This window comes from Mustela erminea, chromosome X, assembly GCF_009829155.1.
Source record: "Mustela erminea isolate mMusErm1 chromosome X, mMusErm1.Pri, whole genome shotgun sequence".
Classification (NCBI taxonomy): Eukaryota; Metazoa; Chordata; class Mammalia; order Carnivora; family Mustelidae; genus Mustela; species Mustela erminea.
The window spans coordinates 129,468,160-129,482,274 of record NC_045635.1 but is presented as its reverse complement, the minus strand read 5'-3'; the positions used below and the strand labels follow the sequence as shown (position 1 = coordinate 129,482,274).

The 14,115-nt window shown below is 39.4% G+C and overlaps 1 protein-coding gene across 2 annotated transcripts in view; it reads left to right on the top strand.

Annotated features, from left to right (window-relative positions):
• Positions 1–1,812: 1,812 nt before the first annotated feature.
• The window catches only part of F8 (coagulation factor VIII), a 110,654-nt gene continuing 98,351 nt past the window's right edge, over positions 1,813–14,115 (top strand). The window contains exon 1 of one of the 2 annotated variants that reach the window (XM_032330388.1): positions 1,813–2,219. In XM_032330388.1, coding sequence (XP_032186279.1) covers positions 2,074–2,219 — 146 coding nt within the window. In that variant the 5' untranslated portion in view covers positions 1,813–2,073. The remainder of the gene's footprint in view (positions 2,220–14,115) is intronic. The other variant, XM_032330387.1, reaches the window with a different exon arrangement.

Sequence of the window (14,115 nt, the reverse complement as noted above, 5' to 3'; positions counted from 1 at the left end):
CAAGTTCACAATTCCAAAAACTTTGGTCTTAATTTTGAACGCCTCTCTCAATACCTCATAGATACCGTTTCACAGGGAATCCAGCAGTTTCTCACCCTCCAGTGCTATCATCTTAGCCCAACTTACAATCAGTCATTTCTTGCCCAAAGTGAGTAGGTCGACCTGCTCCTTACCTTGTCTGCCTAAAGTCTGTTCTCTCCCCGCCAGAAAGACCACTCTAAAAGCTAATTCTGATCACAGCCCTCCTCTACTCAGAAGCCTACCATGTCTCCCTGTTGCCCTTAGTAGAGAAGCCAAACTCCTTTCGATGAACTGTAACCTACTCAGTGAGATTTCCCATGACCATCCTCGTTAAAATTGTAACCTTGTACATCCTTCCTTACCCTGCTAGCTTTCCTTTTGTTCACAGCGCTTATTGAACCTCACAACATACTGTATGACGGACTTACGTTCGGTAAGTATTAATTATATCAGCTGCTTATATATTTCAATGCTGCGTACCTCGCACTTAGAAGCATAGCGTAGGAATTTGGACCATTAAGTATGGAGTTGGATTACAGGGGTTGGAACGCTACTGATTACAAACCTTGTTATCTTGGCCAAGTTGCTGAACCTCTCTGTGCTTCACTTTCATCACTTTACAAATAAAGACAAGAATAGCAGCTGAATTAAAGTAACTTACACCAGTTCCGAATCAGTACATGCCAGCTATCACCTCTGTATCCAGGTACCTGCCAGAGAGAAGGATTCAGCAAATGTTTGCCAAAGGATTTCTTCCTGCTTGTTTCCAAGCTGTACAACCCCTCACCAGCTGCTCTCAGTCACATTCATACTGTGCAAAACTGTACTCTCGGTAATAACATTTCTTATAGCAACGCTGATCAAATTTCTTCTTGTTTTCTCCTATACTTTGAGGTCCTCACTCCCCCTGATACACATTAATCTGGTAGAGGCTCTGCTTGAGCTCAGCAGGGTTACGTATTGATGTAAGCAGATATAGCCTGTACCTGGGACAAATGCAAACGACCTTAATTAAGCATCATACAACAGCAATGCTATATAAATAAATACATGAATACTGCATAGTTATGAGTGCTACATAGACAAATGAAGCCAGGAGGGACATCAGTAGTGTCAGTGGTGGTAGAGAACTTGCAGTGTAAATGCGGAAGTCCACATTTAAGCTCATTGAGAAGGCAAGACCTGAGCCATGACTTGAAGGAGATGTGGAAGTGGAAATGTGTGGCGATCTAGGGGAAAGATGTTTCGAGTAAAAGGGATAGCAAGTGCTAAGGTCCAGGTGCAAGAGTGTGCTTGGTATTTTAAGGAAGAGCAAGAAGGCCAGTAGCCATAGTGACATGAGACCACAGAGCCCTGGAGGAAAGGGACATGCAGATCATGGGAAATGCTCCAGACCATGGGAAATCCAGCATGGTAAAGACTTAGGATTTTACTCTGAGTGAAGTCAAACCAGTGGAGGGTTCTGAGTGAAGGAGTGGCACGATCTGCTTTATGGTTTTAAAGTCACTCAGTGGTAGCTGTGTGAGGGGCAAAGGTAGACACAGGGAGACTATTAAAATACTGGTTACTCTTGTTTGTGCAAGCGGATTCCAGAATTTCCAACAACATCCAGAGCTGCCTTTCCTGCTGCTTCTACTAAGGAAGAGGTTGGAATAGGCTAGGAATATGATACACATTAAAGCTTCTCTTCACCTTGACCTCTCCGTCTCACTCGTCCTTTCCTTAAAGGTTCTGATTAAAGCAGCATTCTCAGGACCGAGTACTCTCAAAAGTGAATGGGTTAAGATTCAGCTCCGCCCCTCTTTTCCTATTCAGTTCTTCCTGTGGCTGCTTCCCGCTGCTAAAAAGGAAACAATCTTATCTGTTACTGCTTACTGCTATGCTGCTGTACCATCCAGCAGGTAAAGTTCCCTAAAATTCCCAGCAAAAATTTGGGGACTTTTCATTAAATCATAGAAAATTCACCTTTTTTCTCCTGGGACCTGAAAATATTTTACAGAAAAATTAGTCTTTTGTTTCTCCCCAGTTAAACATTTTCTAGCAGTACAAGCCATGCAAATAGAACTCTCCACCTGCTTCTTTCTGTGCCTTTTGCCGCTCAGCTTTAGTGCCACCAGAAGATACTACCTGGGTGCAGTGGAACTCTCCTGGGACTATATGCAAAGTGAGCTGCTCAGCGCACTGCACGTGGACGCAAGGTAAAGGCACGTTCTGTAGGGTCCTGTTGGGATTGTGAGCAGGTGACTGCTTGGAGGCAGGTGCAGGCTTCAGGCTAGGATGGTTGTGATGGTGGTTAAGCACTGAAAAAGCACTGAGAAAGGTAAGGTGTGCGTGCTTATGGCCAATCCGGTTCACAGATCTCAACTATTTGTTGATGCTATTATGTTTTGTCCATTGCTTCTCTCAGTCACATGCTGCCACTTTGGAAACTAGACAGTGGAAGGAGGGTGGAGAGACAAGGACCCTAAGAGAAAACAAAACTTTCCTCAGCCTGCCTCCATGCTTCCCTAAAGAGAGGCAGAACAATGAGATCCCATCAGTATTATGTACAACTTTAGTGTGTAGTTCTGTATACATGTGGTGTGGTTTGGGTACCTTTGCCCAGTTTCAGTTTAAGAATAGTATTAGCCCTGAGTTCAGAAGCTTTTCATCTTTTTGGGTCCCAGTGCATTTGGGGAGACTAGTATTAAGTGATGTTTTCAATATTATCTACGATCAATTTATTTGGATTTTTCTGCCTCTTCTTCAGTCAAATTTGGTTATATATTTTTCTCTGCAAAGCAATCTAGATTTTTCTGGATTTAAGAATCCATTGGTATCAAGTCATATACTAGTCTTCTGATGTTGTTCAGCTATTCTGTGTCTGTAGTGATATTTCCTTTTTCGTTCTTATATTGTGTATGTCCTCTTTCACTCTCTTACAATAATGTTTCTAGGAAGTTTCTCAATTTTGTTAATCTTGTCAGGAAACGTCTTTTGTTTCTATCAATTTCTGCTTTTTCTTTCATTAATTCATTCCATCTTCCTGATTTCCTTTGGTTCATTTTGCTGATCTAATTTTGCTTATTAAATTGAATGCTGAAATCATTTATTTTAAATTTTGTTATCCCCAGTACATATATGATGGCAATATTAGTATTAAATACGATCATGTCATACATTACAGTCTTTTTTTGTTCTTTCTGTTTGGCTCCCCATCTGCCTTCGACATTACCCCCTTCTTGCTTATCCCCAAACAAATAACCCTAGTATGGTTATATATCCTGATGCACACACAAACATATATATGCACATAAAGGTTTTCTTGGTCATTGCTTGTTTTACAAAAATGGGATATTACACACATGTTTCTCTCTCATTAGCACCTAGCGGAATTTTGTCTAAGTCAGTTAGCATAGCTTCAGTTCACTTTTATTTTTATTTTAGAGAGGGACAGGAGGGGAGTGGAGAGGAGGGAGAAGCTCTCAAGCAGGCTCCATGCCTAGTGTCCACCCTGAGATGGCCTGAGCCTAAATCAAGAGTTGATCACTCAACTGAGCCACTGAGCTAGGCGCCCCAATTCATTGATTTTAATGGCTACATAAGATTATGTATCAGTTCCACTTTTTGGTCATTGTATGCTGTATCATTACGTACTGGTGCTTTATTCCTATGGGACAGATTCTCAAGAGGGATGTCACTGGAATGAAGGGAATATTTTCTATTTGGTTTTAATTGCCAGAAAGGCAAGAGCTCTTCAAACATTTCTACTATCAATGTATGCGAGTGCCCTTCTTCCTGCTCCCATGTCAATAACTTGTATCTTGTTCTAATTTTTGCCAGCTTAGTTATAGAGTGATACTGCATCATCACTTTAATTGCATTCCTTTTATTTCTTAGGTTAACATCTTTTCAAATGCCTGTTGGCTATTGCATTTATATTTTGAGATTTGACTATTCATAGGTTTTGCCCATTTTTCTTTGCGCTCTTTCATTTCTTTATTACAAAACCCTTTTATTATCACAAATGTTAACTATTTGTTATACTGCATTAACATACTAATGTATAGTGTGATTCCCCCCAAGACCTATTGTCTACTGACTTTAGTAACTTTTACTAAAGTTTTAAAAAATTTTTATAGTCGAATGTATTTATCTTTTCTTTCATATCTTCAGAGTGGCCAGTGTTGGCTAAAAATGTTTTCCACATATCAGTGTTGTATGTGTATTTCCCAGATTTTCTTGCAAGATTTTTATTGTTTTGCTTCTTTCATTTGTCATCAATTCATCTGATAATTATTTTTGTATATGGTATAGAAATGGGATCTGGGTTGTTTAATTTCTGTCTAGATCAGTAGCCTATGGCAATGGTACCATTTATGAAATAATACATCTTTTACTACTGATTTGAATAAACCCATTCACCATATAAAATTTTCATGCGTACTACTATGTATTTCTGGATGCATTATGCTTCTTCATTGAACTGCTTTTGTCTTGTTGTGTCAATACCATACTGATTTGATTACAATGGGTCTATTTTATCTTCTATTATCTGGTAAGTGAAATCAGTCCTCACTGCTCTTTTTTTTTAACCTTTCTTAGCATTTCTTTTTTTTTCCCCTAAGATTTTTATTTGTTCATTTGAGAGAGAGCATGTGCACAAAAGCTGGGGGGTGGAGGGAAGGCTGAAGGAGGGGGGAGAAGCAGACTCCCTGCTGAGCAGAGATCCCGATGTGGGGCTCGACCCCAGGATCCTGGGAACATGACCTGAACCAAAGGCAGAGGCTTAACCCACTGAGCCACCCAGGCACCCCTAAGTTTTACTTTTAATGTGTTGATTGACAGATGGATTATGTTTATAGATTTCCTGACACTGAATACCCTTACATTCTTGGACTACAATCTATACTACAGTTTGGTTATTGCTGAGTTCTATGTGCTAATTTCTTTGAATGCTGTATGCCTTCATATCACCCTTTGGCAGCTCAGCTGGTAGAGTAGAGGACAGTCGAGGTATAAACACTGTGTGCCTTTGTTATGTGAGATTGATCTATAGCTCTACTTTTTACTATTACTAGATTTTGGTATTAAAGTTTTACCGCTTGTATCAAATGAATCATTGAGTGCTCCATCTTTTTCTTTTATAGCTCAAATGACATTAGAATTGCCTATTGTTTAAAAGATAAAGCTCATTTATGAGTCTGTTTGCTCCAGGTGACATTTGCAATATTTTTAATCATCTCTTCAGGTTCTTCTGTGAAAATTACTCAAATCAAGTTTCAACTTTTTTTGAAGTCAGTTTTAATAATTTTATATCTGTGCAGGTAATCACTTTATTTTTTCAATTCTGTTGCCACATTATCTAAGATTTGTGCCCTTTCTTTTTCTTAAATTCCTGTATATTTGGTATTTATTTTTTATCCACAAACAGGTTTGCGAGGGATTTGTCTATATTGTTGTTGGTGATGCTCTTTTCAAACAATGAGCTTCTAAGTTTCTTTGTTTTGCCCAGTTTTTTTTTAAGGTTTATTTATTTATTTGAGAGCACAAGCAGGAGGGGCAGAAGGAGAGGGAGAGAGAATCTGCAGCAGACTCAGTGCTGATCGCTGAGCCCAACGTGGGACTTGATCTCACAACCCTGAGCTCATGACCCAAGCTGAAACCAAGAGTTGGACACTCAACCAACTGTGCCACACTGTGCCACCCACCCCAGTTATTTTTTAATGTTTATTTTTAGGTTTTATCTTTGTCAATGATCTCTTAGTTTCTTTTGGCTTACTATGCTGCATTTTTTTCTTTTTTTAAAGATTTTATTTATTTATTTGATAAAGAGAGATCACAAGTAGGCAGAGAGGTAGGCAGAGAGACAGAGAGGAGGAAACAGGCTCCCCACAGAGTGGAGAGCCCGATGCGGGGCTCGATCCCAGGACCCTGAGATCATGACCTGAGCCGAAGGCAGAGGCTTAACCCACTGAGCCACCCAGGCGCCCCATTTTTTTCTAATACCTTAGGAAAAGTGATGTAATTTTTCCTTTGCCCTTTGTTTTTAATAGTGAAGGCATTTAAAGTTGTACATTTTTCTCAGAGAACAATGTTTGCATGTCACACAGGTTATGATATGAAGTTTTCATTATTTACAGTAGTTTATAATATTGTCTTGGGTTTCATTTAGAAACATAATTTTTTTCTTTATTTTTCTGAAGTTTTTATTTAAATCCCAGTTACTAACAGTTCAGTTAGGGTTACTTCGTTTTAGGTGTACAGTACAGTGATGCAACACTTCATTCAACACCTAGTGCTCGGCCTTAATCTCCAAGTGCTCTCCTCAACCCTAACCCACGTTCCTCTCCTCTGGTAAACATCAGTTTGTTCTCTTAAGAGTCTATTTTGTGGTTTATATCTCTTCTTCTTTGCTTGTTTTGTTTTTTAAATTCCACATATGAGTGAAGTCATATGGTACTTCTCTTTCTCTGACTGACTTAACTTAGCATCATACTCTCTGGCTCCGTTCATGCTATTGCAAATGGCAAGAGTTCATTCTTTTTGATGGCTCAGTAATGTATATATATGTACACCCCACATCTTATCAGTCAGTGACTCTTGGGCTGTTTCCATAATCTGGCTACTGTAGATAATGCTGCTATAAACATTGGGGTGCATGTATCCCTTTGAATTAGTCTTTTTGTATTTGGGTAAATAACTAGTAGTGTGGTTGCTGGGTTGTACATTGGTTCTGTGTTTAACTTTTTGAGGACCCTCTGTACTGTTTTCTAGAGTGGCTACACCAGTTTGCATTCCCACCAACAGGGCAATACATTGAATTTGCAAGTTTTGCTTCCTTTTCTGTTTTTTTCCACCTGTGTCTTGTGTTGTTGAGTTTAGCTATGCTGACTAGTGTGAGGTGGGATCTCATTGTTTTGATCTGCATCTCCCTGATGATCAGTGATGTTGAGCATCTTTTCATGTGTCTGTTGGACATCTGGATTTCTTCTTTGGAGAAATGTCTGCTCATGTCTTCTGCCCATTTTTTAATTGAATGATTCATTCTTTGGGTGTTGAGTTTTATAAGTTCTAACTTTTACTAACCTTTTATCAGCTATGTTATTTGCAATTATCTTCTATTTTGTAGGTTGTCTTTTAGTAGTGTTCCATGATTCATTGTTTGCTTATAATACCCATTGCTCATTGCAACACGTGCCTTCAATAGCCATCACCAGGCTATCCCATCCACCCACCCCTCTCCCCTCTGAAACCCTCAGATTGTTTCCTGGAGTACGGAGTCCATAGTCTCTTACAATCATCTCCCCCTCTGATTCCCCCCACACACACTTCAGTTTTCCCTTCCTTCCCCTAATGTCCTCCATGCTATAGACATTATTAACAATGTTTGTTCTTCCAATCCATGAGCATGGAGTTTTGTTTTTGGTTGGTTTTTGTTGTTGTTGTTGTTGTTGTTTTACATCTCTTTGTGTCCTCTTCAGTTTCTTTCATCTGTATTTTATAGTTTTCACAGTACAGGTCTTTCAACTTCTTTGGTTAAGTTTATTCCTAGGTATCTTATTATTTTTATCTTATTATTATCTTCTTTTCATCTTATTATCTTATTATTTTTGGTACTTATAATTTTGATTGTAAATGGAATTGATTCCTTAATTTCTCTTTCTGCTGTTTTATTATCATTGTATAGAAGTGCAACAGATTTCTGCATGTTGTATATCCTGCAACTTTACTGAATTTGTGTGTCATTTCTAGTAGGTTTTTTGGTGGACTCTTTCAGGCTTTCTACATAGAGTAGCATGTCATCTACAAATAGTTGAAGTTTGATTTCTTCCTTGTGGATTTGGATGCTTTTTATTTCTTTGTGTTGTCAAATTGCTGTGTGTAGGACCTCCAGTACTATGTTGAACAAAAGTGGTGAGACTGGACCTCCCTGTTATGCTCCCTGAACTTAGGAGAAAAACTCTCAGTTTTTCCCCATCGAGGATGTTGTTAGCTGTGGGTTTTTCATAGGTGGCCTTTATTATGTTGAGGCATGTTCCCTCTAAACCTACTTTGTTGAGGGTTTTTATCATGAATAGATGTTGTACTTTGTCAGATGCTTTTTTTGCATCTACTGAAATGATCATATGATTCTTGTCCTTTCTTGTATTAATGTGTATCACATTGATTGATTGAATATTGAACCACCCTTGCAACCTAGGAATAAATCCCACTCAGTCATGGTGAATGATTATTTTAATGTACTGTTGGATTTGGTTGGCTGGTATTTTACTGAGAATTTTTGCATCCATGTTCATTGGGGTTGTTGGCCTGTTGTTCTCTTTTTTAGCGGGGTCTTTATCTCATTTGGGAACGGGGTAATAGATTGAATTTGCAAGTTTTGCTTCCTTTTCCGTTTTTTGGAATAGTTTGAGAAGAATAGGTATTAACTCTTCTTTAAATGTTTGGTACAATTCTCCTGGGAAGCCATCTGGTCCTGGAGTTTTGTTTGTTGGGAGATTTTTTGATTACTGATTCAATATCTTTACTGGTTATGAATCTGTTCAAGTTTTCTACTTTTTCCTGTTTCAGTTTTGGTAGTTTATGTGTTTCTAGTCTGTATCCATTTCTTCTAGGTTGTCCAATTTGTTGGCGTGTAGTTTTCAATAACATTCACTTCCAATTGTTTGTATTTCTGTGGTGTTGGTTGTGATTTCTCCCCTCTCATTTGTGATTTTATGTATTTGGATCTTTTTTCTTTTTAATAAGTGTGGCTAGAGCTTTATCAATTTCATTATTTTTCCAAAGAACCAGCTTCATTTAGGAGCATGAATTTTAATAGCATTTTTGTTTGTCAGTTATTTCTTAGTATTTGGTTCAACTTTGAGTATTATAATAGTTTTTTCTTGCTGTGTAACACATTACCTCAAACTTTACAGCTTTCAACAACACCCAAGTATTTATTACGATTTTAGTAGCTCAGAAGCCAGGCGGGCTGGCCTGAGCACCTTACTCAGGGTCCTACAAGACCAAAATCAAATTGTTGACAAGGCTGCCATTGTTACTGGAATTCATCTCCTTCTCTGAAGTTCCACGTAGGGCCCTTCATCCTCAGACTAGTCTCTCTCAAGCTTTAAATCATTCTGACTTCAACTTCTACCTCATCTCTCTGAACTTTTCTGCCTTCCTGTTGCACTTTTAAGAACCTTATGATTACTTTGGGTCCACCCAGATATATCAGGATAATCTCTCCTTCTCAAGACCAGCTAATTAGCAACTTTAATTCCACCCACAAAGTTTCTTTAGCTGTGTAAGATAACATATTCATGAGCATAACACCAAAGGGGAGAGGCAAAGAGAAGCAAAATTTTGCCTACCACAGGTATAATTTACATACAGTGAAACACACATATTTTTAAGATGCAGTTTGGTAAGTTTCGACAAATGGGTGCAAGTTACATCACCACCACTTTAATCAATACACAGAACATTTATATTAGTCCTTCCGCAACTTTCCAGTGAGTCTCCCTATCCTGACCTGGCCCTTGGCAACAGGCTGCTTTCTGGATTCATTTTTGACTGTTTAAGATTTATATATCATTAGAATCATACAGTATGCACTCTTGAGTGTCTGGCTTTTTATGTTTACCATCATGATTTAGAAATTCATCCAGATTGTAGCACAAAGTAGTTTTATTCCTTGTGTTGCTGATTGCTGCTTCATTATGGGAATATATCACAATAGGTGTGTCCATTCACTGCCACATGACATTTGGATTGTTTCCAGTTTGGGGGCTAATAGAAAAACACCTGCTGTGAGCAGTCCTGTACAAGCTTTTGTGTGGACATCTGTTTTCACTTATCTCAACCAGATGTCTAAGAATGAAATTGCTGGGTGATACGGGAAATGCATGTTTAACTATAAGAACCGCCAACTCCCAATATAACCATGTTATATTCCCACCAACTACACATGACAGTGCCAGTTGCAACACATCCTGGACAATGCTTGATGTTGCCAGTATTTACGTTAGTTATTTTAATGACTCTGTGGTGGTATCTCACTGTAGGTTTAATTTGCATTTCTCTGATGACTAAAGATTCTGAGCACCTTTGCATGTGTAACTGGCTGTTCCTGTATGTCCTTTTATTTTTTTTTAAAGATTTTATTTGTTTATTTGACAGAGAGAGATCACAAGCAGGTAGAGAGGCAGGCAGAGAGAGAGGAAGAAGCAGGTTCCCCACTGAGCAGAGAGCCTGATGCGGGACTCGATCCCAGGACCCTGAGATCATGACCTGAGCTGAAGGCAGAGGCTTAACCCACTGAGCCACCCAGGCGCCCCCCCTGTATGTCCTTTGATGAACTGTCTGTTCAGAGTTTGGCCCATTTTGAAATTGCATTGTTGGTCTTGTTATTTTTGAGAATTTTGTATATATTCTGGATGTGTTTTCAGATGTACTCATTTTAAATATTCTATCCTAGCACCGAGTTTTTCATTTTGATGAAGTCCAGTTTATCTATTTCTTTTTCCCCTTTAGTTCCTTGTGCTTTTGATGTCTTGTCTAAGGAACTGTTGCCAAATCCAGGGTCACACAGAATTATGCCTATATTTGCACCCACAAGTTTTATAGTATTAGCTCTTATATTTAGGCCTTGGATATGCTGAATTAATTTTTATTAGTATGAGGAATGGATTCAAGTTCCTTCTATAGTCTATATACCCTGCAGTTGTTAATGAACCTAAAGTAGAGGCCCAGATGGTCAGTAGCCTGATCTCTAACTGAACAATCAGCCACTTATCCATTAACATAGGTCTTGTTAAAAATTATTAAAATAATTGTACTTACTACATTGTATTTTGTACTATAGCTTCCATCTAGCATACAGCCTGTGCTATAGTGAATTCAATGGAGAAAATGATTTATTTGTTATCTGGCTTTCTGTTGTTGTGTGAGCAGTCACATGTATTTTTACCGGGAAGAAGTTGATAGAATTTTTATTTTGATGATACCATTTTATAGCCTGGATTATTTTGATACTGATTAACGGGATAAGCTGACTCTGGACACATCCTGACAACCTCTGCCAAGTTTTGAAATAAACATCTGGGGAAATTCAGTTTTATATTATCTGTTCCTGCAGCTGCTCAACTTCTTCTAAGCAAAGGTCAGGGAATATAATAGGTTTTCCGATTCTTTTTAGGTAAAATGTGAAAGAACAGTTCATGTGAAGGACATTGTTGCTAAATAGATTTGGCAAGATTTAAATTTCAAATCCCAAGGGAAATGCATAAACAAAAATCCCACAGAAGTTAGGAAGGAGTAAAACCCATGAACCCTGGAACATTTTGTCATTTACTGTGCAGATTACTGTGAAACTGACTCAGGCACATACATCACGTGTTTCTGCACCAGTGGAAACTCTTCACTCTAACAGAAAAGGTCCTAAATATGCACATCTCAGAACTGAATCAGAGACCTGGGTGGTGCTGATGCTCTTAGGAATGGCCCCTTGAATAGCGCCTAGTCTTTCTGTTTCTCTGTCCCGCAAGCTTATTTCTTTTGCCTCTGATTTTTGCCTCTTTCCTTAGAGGGAGAAAAGAAGTGTTTCTGTGTGCTCTGGATCCTGTTTCCTCTAGTAAACATTCTGTATGTCTTACATTTTCAGTTTAGTCAGAAATATTAAAGTAGAAGTACAGTACTATTGGACATCAAAATACCTGTCTCTTGACATGGGTCTCGGTTTTGTTAGAAAGTGGTGGAAGCTTTGGAAAAACTGGGTGGAGTAGACTCTGCAGAACCAAGGAGACAAAATGGGAAAAGGGGTGAGTTGATGAGTGTGGAAGGGCATAGTTCTCAAAGTGGCTGGGAGATGGGACAAGTGGATTGAACAGAGGGGTTCGATTGATGATATGGGCACCAGATATTGTTCAGTGACTACAAGCCATGTAGGTTTATGCCAAGGCTAGTGCCGTGGGAAGTTTTAGAGATGGATGAAATTAGAGCACATTTAAATATGAATTAATATGGGGTTGAGCTTCCTGGAAGTGGACCGTGAGGGTTAGATGGCCGTGCGGGAAGTTTATTGAGAGCGCTCAGAGGACCCGCACCCGGGAAGGGGAGGACAGGGAAGAAGTGGGGGTGGGGGGCCCAGGGAGAGGCCTAACCCAGGGTCGCGTAGGGAAGCCCTGATGACCAGCTGCTAGTGGAGGAAAAAACCTGAGTTTTATTTACAGATGGGTCAACTTGATACACAGGTGCAAAGGTGCTTTCAGTGGCTGGAGGGTCACCCTGTGCCTCTCCAACGAGGTCTCCGGGTTCTTAGCTGCGCTTCCACTGGGAAGCACCTCAGCACGTCCTAAGTTCTCGGGAGTCCCCTGCAGTGTCCTGATGACGTCGTCCACTGACCTCGGGCGGCGGCTTTGTCACAGATTCACAGCTGCTGCAGAATGTCCAAAAACAATGCAGATAAAAAACATTCTTTCCAGAAAACATTGTTCAAATAATGAGAACATCTGTGCTTCCTTGAGTGATTTTGTAGCTTTTTAAGCACACAAATGAAAAAAAAAAAAAAAAGAAAAGGATGTCTGCTTTTTTTTCTCTTTGTGCGTGTGTGCAGGCACGCAGGAAGTTTATTGGTACTTATCGAGGCTCACTAATATCTGAATTGTTTCCTTGGGCTGTTGTGACGTATCAGGGGCTCAGTGCTGGTCTCTGTGGCTGTCAAGGTGGACACTCCAGCAGCAGTCGCTGGAGCAGCTTTGGTGAGTCTGTGATGTCATGTCCACGAGCAGGCTCCACCGTGGCTCCTCCATTCGTATGTCCATTCTGGCAGGGTTGGAGTTGCAGTGACTGAGACTTGGTGCCTTTTTTGTGGTGGATACTCTCCACTTTTTCATTCTTTGATGCTCTTCCTTTCTTTATGTAGATCCGAGTTCTTAATTTTAATTTTAATTTCCCTCTCTCTGTGTAGTTTGTTGTAATATTTCTTGTAAGGCAGCTCTACTGGCAGCAAATTCCCTCCATTTTTGTGTGTGTGGGAGTTGTTATTTCTCCATCACTGTTGAAAGATAATTTTGCAGGGTAGAGAATTCGAGGTTGGTTGTTGTTTTTCTTCCTCCCAACACTTTAGATATGCAACACCCTACTCTCTTCTTGCTTGCATGGTTTCTGAGGAGAAGTTGCATGTAATTCTTTTCTTTGATCCTCTTTGGGTAAGGTGTTTACCCTGTGGTTTCTTTCAAGATGTTTTATTTACCTTTGATTTTCTGAAGTTTGGATATGATTCGTCTAGAAATAAATAGTTTTGGGTTAGGGTTAGGCATTTGTCCTGCATGGTGTCCTCTGAGCTTCCTAGATCTGTGTGTCGGTGAATGACATTAATTTGGGGAAATTCTCATTATTGCTTCAAATACTACTTCTGTCCCTTCCTTTCTTTCTTTTTCTTCTGCTATTCTGTTGTATGTATTACAACTTTTGTAGTTGTCTCACAGTGCTTGGATATTCTAATCTGGTTTTCATCACTCTGTTTTTTTCTCTTCGCTTTTAAGTTTAAAAGCTCCTGTGGTCATAGTTTCAAGCTCAGAGATTCCTTCCTTAGCCATATCCAGGCTACTCATGAGTCTGTCAAAGGGACTCTTGGGGTTCCTGGGTGGCTTAGTTGGTTGAGCATCTGATTCTTGATTTCAGCTCAAGTCATGATCTCAGGGTCGTGAGACTGACATTGGTCTTCATGCTCAGCAGAAAGTCTGCTTGAGGATTCTCTCCCTCTACCCCTTTCCCCATTTATTTAAAAAATTTTTTTTTGGGGCGCCTGGGTGGCTCAGTGGGTTAAGCCGCTGTCTTCGGCTCAGGTCATGATCTCAGGGTCCTGGGATCGAGTCCCGCATCGGGCTTTCTGCTCAGCGGGGAGCCTGCTTCCCTCTCTCTCTCTGCCTGCCTCTCTGTCTACTGTGATCTCTGTCTGTCAAATAAACAAATAAAATTTAAAAAAAAAAAAAAAATTTTTTTGTTATTTATATAATAAATAAAATCTTTTTTAATTTTTATTTTTGTTTTAAAATACTAAGAGATTAATATCCAAAATACACATTTCCCTCACTATCTGAAAGTTTGCTTTACAATGCTTTGCTT